At 39.1% G+C, this 9,926-nt stretch overlaps 1 protein-coding gene across 1 annotated transcript; it reads right to left on the reverse strand.

Annotated features, from left to right (window-relative positions):
• Window positions 1-5,304: 5,304 nt before the first annotated feature.
• LOC141589856 (heat shock cognate 70 kDa protein-like) lies at window positions 5,305-7,384 on the reverse strand. Its single transcript, XM_074410479.1, has 2 exons — window positions 7,168-7,384; window positions 5,305-6,965 (listed from the first exon to the last, which is right to left on the reverse strand). Exons 1-2 carry the CDS (start codon window positions 7,382-7,384, stop codon window positions 5,305-5,307), a joined length of 1,878 nt encoding a protein of 625 aa, XP_074266580.1.
• Between the last annotated feature and the right edge of the window lie 2,542 nt (window positions 7,385-9,926).

The following is a 9,926-nucleotide window of genomic DNA, read 5'->3' on the forward strand; positions in this document are numbered from 1 at the left end:
TGTACTTCAAGCATTTGCAAAAAGTTTTTTAGATTTTAAAAGTCTTTGTTTGTTTTCAAAAAGCAGTAAACCTCCAAGTATCAGTTTGCTGCACTATCACATAATGAGTTTGTTCCATGATTCTCGTTTTTAAGTCTTAATCGTGATCTCCATGTTTATTAAGTGAACCCTTGAGATTCAAAGACTCTGTAAACCTGTGAGATAGAACATATAAATTCTTGAAGCGGAGTAGCTTTAAGTTTGAGTGCAATCGGGGTAGATTGACGAGTTATTTTCATTGTAAGAGTTTAGTTGTTTGAGTAAATTTATAAACACGCAATAAAAGAACGGTTGGACGTAGGCCTCGGAGTAGAGGCTGGACTAATTTTTAAAAATGTCGTTTGTTTGTTCATTTACTCTTAGGTTCTTTTACTTTGCTATTTCTCATTCATACCTATTTAAGTTCTGTGTCATAGTCAGCTATACTTTGACATAAAACTGTTGTACCATCTTGTGAACTTACATTCTATTATGTTTTTTAAGGTTTGTGCTTTAAGGTTCTCTACTTAAGTTATCAATAACTAAGTTAAGAAAAAATTTTAAAAAGGTACACCTAATTCACCCCTTCCCCCTCTTAGGTCTTTATCGTTCCTAACTCTTCATAGCTAATTAAAATCTTTTTTCCTTTTTCATAAAAAATCCAAAAACTAGCAAAAAATGGCACAACACATCATTGAAGAACAGTTGACTGCTGCTCTACAACAGATAGTAGAAATGGAGCCTGAAAGAAAACATGGCCCAGTCCGAAGCTGAAATCTTACAGCTGAAGGAATCTGAGTCAACCTTGAAATAAAGTTGGAGAAAAGTCAGGTATCAGGCTTTAAAATCCTGTCAGGAACCCCATTCTCATCAATCACCAAAAATTTGCAAGCAACAGGGAATTAGAAAAGCGTTCCAGTGACCTGTATAGGATCACCAAGAAATCATATGAGAGCCTTAAAGCTTTCGTCAACAGATTCAATAAGGAAAAAGTGTCTATTCCCAGATGTGACGTTGGAACAGCAGTGGAGGCATTCAGGTAGGGATTACTACCTAATAGTGATCTCTATGATGAACCCACCATGTATCCTTGCCATACCTTCGAGGATGTGTAGGCCAAGACACTTGCTTATATCAGGCTAGAGGAAGACAAAAGCTACAAGGTTGGAGCATCCAATGCAAAAGAATATGAAAAGACGAACAGGAAGAGCGCCAACTACAAATAGAGGAAACAATTACATGACGGCCCCAGATACAAGGCTTGACCATTCAGAAGTCAACCTGACACAAGAACATCAAGGTAAGGTTAAAGTTCATCCACCTATCTCTGAACATAACTTCTGTGTTGATGTTGCAGGCTTGATCCAGCGACTTCACAACATGGAACCAGTGGTCAGATGTCCTAGAAAGGTGGCTAAACCTAATCCAAGGAGAGACGAGACCAAATGGTGTGAGTTCCACATGGATGTAGGCCATACAACGGAGGACTGCTTTACACTCAAGAAAAAAGTGGCGTACCTACTGAAAGTAGGATATCTCAAAGATCTGATTAGAACCAGAGGTAAGAATGAAGACCTTGGCAAAAGTAATCAGGAACGCAACCTTCCTCCCCACCTCCACTATATGAAGTAAAATTTGTAAATGGCGGATCAGAAATTTGTGGCCTGACCAGTTCAGCAGCAAAAAAGACCTTGCAAGACAGGTAACTCAATCATATTAACAAGGCTAAACATGGTGAATGAGTAAAAAAATAAGCAATAAATAAGCAAAGGATAAAAGGGATTGTACCAACTTATGATGATCCAAATAATAAGCAAAGAATAATAGAAGAAAACTTGATGAAAGATGAAGAGTTGTCAATTCTTCAATAAACCCAAATAGTCTTCAAATTACCCAACTAAATCTAAGAACACTTGAACGATTAAGGAAATTAAAGATTAAGATTTGATTAAAATTAAATTGTGTAATATAACTTGATTAACTTGGTAATTAATTCTACTAAAATTCTACTAAAGCTTGATTAAGAAGTGGTGTCTAATCCCCTAATACAATGAGGTATTTATACTAAGTACAAGTATTAGGGTAACTAAGGGCTTAAATGACGATTAAGTCCCTAAAATAAAGATTAACGACTTGCAAGTCCTCATGGAGTCGCTCGACCTGCCACTGTTGGACGTCCATTCTGTAAGGAAATTCGCCCGTCCTGCTTGTGGGACGCTCGGGCAGAGTCTCAGAACGCCCGACTCGATCATCAGAACGCTCGGTCTGAGCTTGGGACGCTCATCCCATAGGTCAGTGTGTCTTCTTCTTCAATTTGCTGCCTCATGATCTGTGGGGATCGTTGAGGAACCTTGGGGGTCCTTCATCATTGCCCAAATACTTGTTTTATTGACCTAGGCCTTTTGTATTGGTCTCCTATTTGTTTCTTGGTCGTTAGATGCGATCCATTTAGCTCCACATATGCAAGGTTAACATTCCTCTCCTATGAAGGACACAAAACGTCAAAGAATATGCAAAGTGGGAGGCTAAAGATAAGAAACGACCCTAATGTGCATGTAAGAAAGCATAGGATTGAGGCTAGTTTAGGGACTAAAAGTGTGCAAATATGAGTCACATCACTTTAACCCGGGTGGTCTGTCTGTGTCGGTCATTCTGTTTTTTTTTTTTTTTTTTGTTTGTTTATGAGGTATCTCTTCCTCACGGTGGTTGTGCATGCGTCTTACTTGATATTCTCCCTCCCCTCGCCTCTTTCCCCACCGACTGGTCTTTGCATGTCCAGTTGAGGTTTATCGTTCTTTGCACGTCTTTTTGGGACTGATCGTTCCTTGCAAGTCGCCTTTGTAGTCCTTTGTGGCATCTTTGGGCTTCGTCGGTATGTCTGGGGTAGAGTTTTGGTATGGATTCTTTGTGTGCTTTGGCTGGTTTGTCCTTGTTATGTTAGTTTTATGGTTTTAATCACGTCTGGTAGGTGTTGTGGGTGAAGTCGGATGTCTTTCCGGTGAGAAGTCCATCTTGGGTTTGGAAGATTGTTCTCATCCCCGGTTGTCTGGGATTCTTTTTGGTTACTTCGTGTTAATCAGTGTGGTTATGTAGGTTTGGATTGTGTTGTCAAGGGTTAGTTAGTGGTGTTGGGAGGGTTGGATGCGCTGATTCTCCTCCAAATTCAATGTCGTCTTTTAGCTTAATTTTCGCAATGTTTTTACTAATAATCTTCCTTTTTGGGAGACTATTTGGTATGATTAGTTATGTCCTATCGAATAATGGCCTCTCAGAGCCGTCGTTGGATGTGATCCTACTCTGTGCTGTTGGTGGGTTCACTTTTAATCCTCCATCGAGGTTCCTAGCTAGGAGATTGGTTCAGGGGAGCTTTCTTGTCCGGCTTATCAGATTACTCGGTTCCTTGAATTCTTGGTCTTTGGACTGCTGGGGTGGATCGCCACAGTGTAGGAGATTCTTCTCCACTGAAGACGAGCTTGTCCGGCTTGTTCGTCCCCTTTTTTCAACGCTTTTGTGGCGTAAGTGCACCTGGTCCGTTCTGTTGGCCTATGGGATTCGTTAGTATTGCTGATGACGTAGACGTGGTTGCTCGTGGTCAATCTATTCTTCATCATCCTTCCCTTGTTACTCCAGTTTGCTTCATTGTAGTTTTAATTTTAATTAGTGTTTATGTAATCTTTAAGTTTGACTTTGTAGCACTAGCGTTGTTAGTCGGGTTTCTAATGCCACTTAGTCGACTAGCTTGCTCTGTATCTTTTGGGGTATTATAAGTTACCCTTTTTCAATCTGACAAAAAAAAAAAAAAAAAAAAAAAAAAAAAAAAAAAAAAAAAAAAAAAAAACTAGCTCACTTGTCCTCCAAAATGAGTCATCCACTTGATAATACCTGTCCTTCATAAAAAATGAACGCCACATTCTCTGGGGAATAACTCATGTGTCCTCCCATCTATATTACAAAATGATAATGCAAAAGTAGATAAAACATATAATTGACTCTCATATGATCGTATGAGAGAAGTATTAATTATAGAAGACGATAATTAAACAACCAATGACTCCATATAACCATTTAGAGACATATAAAGACATACAATAGTAGATGAGATGACATTAGACCAAATAAGGCAATTGAGCCAACAATACATCCAAGTGTGACTCACTTGATTAGACCTCGCAAAAGTAAAGTGAATCGATTAATCAATCGAAATTAACTGAATCGACACTTGGCCGTACATTGGAAAGGTATAACTTGACCTTCCTCCAAAACTTGAATTAACCTGAATTGATTCGAAACTGAACCAAATTTGTAATATCCGAAATATACCCAAAATCGAATGAACCTGAAGTGTTTCAACCTGAATTGTTTTAATCGGAACCGAAGTATACCTGAACCGATTTTAACCCGTATATTAATGACTAAAACCCAACATTGACAGCCGAAATGACCCAAAAGTACATGGGCGTCACATCAAGGGAGTCTTATTGTACATGAGTGTCACCCATTTGTCATCTGAAAATCTATGTTATCCTGACTCTTCTGATTCCTCCACATACTCATATCCAACACTCGACCTTCGGACAACGCTATGACACTCCGACACCTCATTTTAAACCAAAGTTTGCATATTTTTCATAAAATGGCTAAATTTTACACTTGGATATGCACCCGTGTAAAATACCTAGCTCAGAATTAATATTATATCTTAGTTATAAAAAAAAATATGTACCGACTTTTATTTTCGATTTCAGTTCGGTTCAATTATTTGTATTATATACGAAGTCCAAATATGGCCCGACTCGAATTTCACCTGCTCTGATATTTAACCGACTTGAATCTCACCCGCACTGACTCGAACCTACATCGACCCGAAATATTACAACCGACTAAAAGTGAACACTGAATCCAACCTGAATTGAACCGAACTGAAATCGAAAATAAAAGTCCATCGAAAAAACCGATCCAAAAGAACCCGAAGTAAAACTGATCCGAATCACCCGTGTTCCACCGCCTCTACATTTGACCTCGCTCAAGAACGATAACATCAAGGAAAGCAAGGCACGGGTGACTCATGAGCACGAACATCATGGCCAAACAACACTGAAAATGTGCAAGATGCGACTCAACCAACACGACTCCACAACAACCGTGTTGGCGACCCTACAAAAATATTACGTCCTCATTCCGAAGCTGGAGCACCAAACTGTCGGGACAAACCATCCCGAACAACAAGTGGAAACATTCCACTTCCAAGACACACTTGTTACTTGATAATAACAACAAAGTCACAATTCACATCATTGAAATAAAAGAATTGCACAATTGTTCGAGCTCTTCCAGCTTCCCTTCATAATAGGTAATATCTAGAAGTTGGTCAGGGTTCTCACTTAGCCAGTCAAGTATCTTCTTAACTGCCTCCATTATAGCCTTCTTACCATTGCCACTGACTTTGAGGCGACAATTGGTAATTCTTCCCCACATTTTATTAGCATATTCCTCTAATGTGTTCTTGGCTTTCACCATTAGAGAGTACTTTTTGTCTTGAGCCATGTAACCCTCGGCCTCATTCGTCATTCTATCAATCTCCGTCTTGGTAAGCCTGCTGCGATTGATGGTCTTAATTTCACTTCTGTTACCTGTGCTCATATCTTCTGCTGATACGTTCAGGATTCCATGGATGTCGATCTCGAAAACAACCTGAATCAAGCTTGAAGCTCCACCAACAGGGGAAATCCCACTCAGCTCAAAGACTCCCAATTTATTGTTGTCTTGAGCTGTATTTTTCTCACCCTCGTACACATGGATTTTCAGCACAGACGCCAAACAATCCTCTGTCGTGTGTAATGTTCCATATATACGCTCTTGTCTTGTTGGTACGGTTGTATTCCTCGGTATCACGACAGACATGTCACCAGAACCCATCTCAACACCAAGGGATAATGGAACAACATCAACTAGAGTCAGATTCTCGTCAGTATTTCTACCACATAAGATCCCGGCATGGACAGCTGCACCATATGCAACAGCCTCATCGGGATTGATGCCTTTGCAGAGCTCCTTGCCATCAAAGAACTTCTGCAATAGTTGCTGGACCGCAGGTATTCGAGTCGATCCACCCACAAGTAAAATATCAGTAACATCAGTCTTCTTAACATGAGCATCACTTAAACAACCTTCAACAATGGCAATACACTTCTGAAACAGATCAACATTGAGGTTATCAAAACGAGCACGAGAAATACTCGAACTAAAGTCAATGATACCGTAAAGGCAATCAATTTCAATACTAGTCTGTGTAGTTATTGAGAGGGTCCTCTTGGCTTTCTCACAAGCTGCTCTTAGCCGACCTAGAGCCCTCGGATTGTCACGCAAATCTTTATCATGCTTTCTCTTGAACTCTTCCACAAAGTAATTAACCATTCTATTGTCGAAATCAACCCCACCAAGGTGCGCGTCCCCACCTACCGCCTTCACTTCAAAAACCTCCTTCTCAATAGAAACCAGAGATACATCAAAAGTCCCACCACCAAGATCAAAAACCAAAACACTCTTTTTAGAAGAGCCATGGTCTGAAATCTTCTTGTCGAAACCATAAGCAATTGCAGCTGCTGTTGGTTCATTTATAATGCGCAACACATTAAGCCCGGCAATGACACCAGCATCTTTTGTCGCTTGACGCTGAGAGTCGTTGAAGTAGGCAGGAACTGTGACAACAGCATTCGCCACTGACATGTTTAGATAGGTTTCAGCGGTGTCTTTCATTTTCATGAGAACCATCGCGGATATCTCTTCAGCAGTAAATTCTTTCTCTTCGCCCTTGTAGGTTACCACTACCAGCGGCTTTTCGTCGTCTTTGCCAAAGTCGAGACCAGAAACAACCTTAAATGGCCAAAGCTTCATGTCCTTTTGAACCATTTCATCATTAAATCTCCTACCGATCAGCCGTTTTGCATCTGTTTCAAATTATTATGTACAAGCAAAGTCAAAAGAGGTCACATATTTTATTGGAAACATATTTGTTTCCTCATGGTAATTAAATTACGATGTATGTTAAATACGAGTATGCAAATGAAAAATAGACGGCAAAGAGACATGATCATTTTCGACTAGCTAGAAAGTAGAAAGCTAAAATTAAGTAAGTATAGGAAGACAAACCAAAGATAGTGTTGGCATGGTTAGTGCGGCTCTGGTTCTCAGCTGCTTCACCAATAAGCCTGTGAGTGTTTGTAAAAGCGACACAAGATGGCGTGGTTCTGCTGTTCTGATCATTGGCGATTATCTCAATTTGGCCATGCTGCCATATCCCGACACATGAGTATGACGTCCCAAGATCAATCCCTATCGCTGGCCATTCCTCGTTTTTCTGACCCATATTTTTTTTATCTCCCGGACCCTTCAAACAATTAAGATCGGATTTGTTTTGAGAACGTGGAGGGTAGCGGATGGAGGGGATTGTAGACTTGGGAGTACCTCTTTATTTCCCTGCATTTGTAGTATCCAAATCAAACCATCTCATAATGACCATTTCATTCACCTTAATTGACACAGTAGGTACATGAAATGCATACTCTTCAACTAACCGTCATTTTCCCTCCGTTTCCCAAAGGCCAAAGAGACCCGGCTATCGATAGGAAATACTTCTAATGAAGAAAAATAAACCAATCGTCACTTTAGTATGTGTTTGACAAACCATTAAAAAGCGTTTCCACTAAACAATTACAAAGACTCGTCTTAAAAGCGTGTTTGCACTTAAAATACCAAGTCTCGTATAGTTGTACTCTAGTTGACTTGGCGTCTAGGCACATACTGCTAGAATGCTGGTTGCACGATAAAACTCAACGGGAAAAGGTTGACAAGAATATTGTATACCATTTTCAAACAAACAAAAAAAAAGAATATTGTATATACTACTACCTCTGCCCCGCTCATTTGTTGTCATTTTTCATATTAGGGTGTCTCAGTGAGTTGTTGTCCTTTCTATTTTAAGAATGAACTTAATAAACAATTTGATCATTGACACTCAATTTGTTCCACTTGTCATTTAGTAATTGACCCATTTCTCTTTCCTTGGTCTTTGTGCCAAAACCAAAGAACAACAAATGACCGGGACGGAGGGAGTATAAGGGTAGATATATAATCAATCCTTTTTTCTGTCGTTAAAGTGGATAACTGAACAGAAAATTCTCTTTCTTCTTCATCAATCAAATCAATGCTCGCGACCCAGGATTCTATTTTATCCTCAATCAGGGGCGGATCTAGGGGCTCGGGTGGGCACGTGCCCACCATGAGATGTTAAGTATTAATATGTATATGTCTCAAAATTAACCAAGAAAAGTTGGAAGCTCAGTTGGTAGGAACATTTACTTTCAATTAAATGGCTGCAGGTTCTATTCCTAATGCCAACATTTTTTGTTAAAAACATCTTTTTTGCTGACTAGGCCGGCCCATATCTGTTTGCTATACGGCCTATATCTGATTACTTAGTCTCTTATTTCATAGTCAAAAATTATTTGGCACATGAATCAAACCCTTGATCTTTAAATAAAATAGTGTTGTCTTATTAATCTAGTCTACTCTCAACCATTGAAACACTTGTGAAAATTATTCTCATAGATACTCCCTCTGGCTTTTATTTTTCTCTCCGTTTCTCTAATATATGTGAGGAGTATTATAATGAAATAGGAAGAAAACAGCAAGCTGGAGGGAGTACTATTTTATATTTTTATCTTATGACAAGAGAAATTATTTATCGATTACATTTAAGATTTTCGTAAGCAAAAAAAATTATAAAGGACCCAATTATTTTTCCACTTAATTACTACTTTATACAACACTAATTTATGGATTTCGCGTAATAAATATTGTTTTTATTTTTTTAAATGGAAGATAATGTATTAAAAAAAAATTGTGTCCCCCTTTACGTGAACTCCTAGATCCGCCCCTGTCCTCAATCCAATCAGCGTTCACCCTTTTTCTTATCAATGAATAGATCTCGTTACTTGTATGACTTAGATGTCTCGTATTTCTCGAAAACCCATACAAGATTTATGAAAGTTTGAATATTACTCCTTTCGTCCGGGTTAATTGTTGTTATTTAGTTTTGCCAAAATGACCAAAGAAAGAGGAGGGGCCCAATTATTAAATGAAAGTGGACCAAATTGGATGTGAAGTATTAAATTGTTCATCAAATGTATTCCTAAAATAGAAAGTGTTGGGCTCAGAATTACCCTGCCTCATCAGATATGAGTCAGGCAATACCCAAAGCCAAGCCTGAAAAAAGGTCACCCCACACAAAGCATTAGAACGCCTGACCAGGCACCAACCATGAGGGAAAGACAGGACAGACATCCACTAGGCCTGGCCTGAAGGAATATCTCATCAGGCACAAAGTCCGCATTATCAGGACAAGGCAGGCAACAATTAAAGCACGGTTGAGGCTTAAGAGAACAGTTCCTACATTCAAGGAAGACCTATTCAACATTCCACACAAAGAGCATAGAAGGTTTGACTAAGCAAGAATAATGGCTGGAAGATTATAAGGTTCAACCAACCATCCCGGGATAAATAGGGCACGAGTCCTATTAATTAGGAAACCCTAAACCACCCTGAAGGAACCGTTGCAAGGCTACTATAAATAGCAAAGAAGAAAGAAAGAAGACTTCACTTGTTACTTACTTATTCACTTACACTTTACTCTCATACTTGTATTCAACACGATATTTAGCATTATTGTTAAGCAGCCTTACTTCACCTTTCCCCTGACATACTTAATACCTGTCAGGGTATCTAAAGTCATAGTAATAATCCCTCCTGGCTTGGTGCCCGTGGTTTTTCCTCTTATTCCCAAGGTTTTTCCACTTATAAATATCTGTGTCTTACTTTTGCATTTATTCCTTTACTCTTTCTGTCATACT

Source organism: Silene latifolia, chromosome 7, assembly GCF_048544455.1.
Source record: "Silene latifolia isolate original U9 population chromosome 7, ASM4854445v1, whole genome shotgun sequence".
Taxonomy (NCBI): domain Eukaryota; kingdom Viridiplantae; phylum Streptophyta; class Magnoliopsida; order Caryophyllales; family Caryophyllaceae; genus Silene; species Silene latifolia.

Bases quoted from the DNA above. Each gene is read 5' to 3' on its own strand.
- LOC141589856 (XM_074410479.1), bottom strand. From the start codon at position 7,384: ATGGGTCAGAAAAACGAGGAATGGCCAGCGATAGGGATTGATCTTGGG. The intron at 6,966-7,167 runs GTTTGTCTTCCT...AATTTGAAACAG, and splicing joins CCATGCCAACACTATCTTTG to ATGCAAAACGGCTGATCGGT.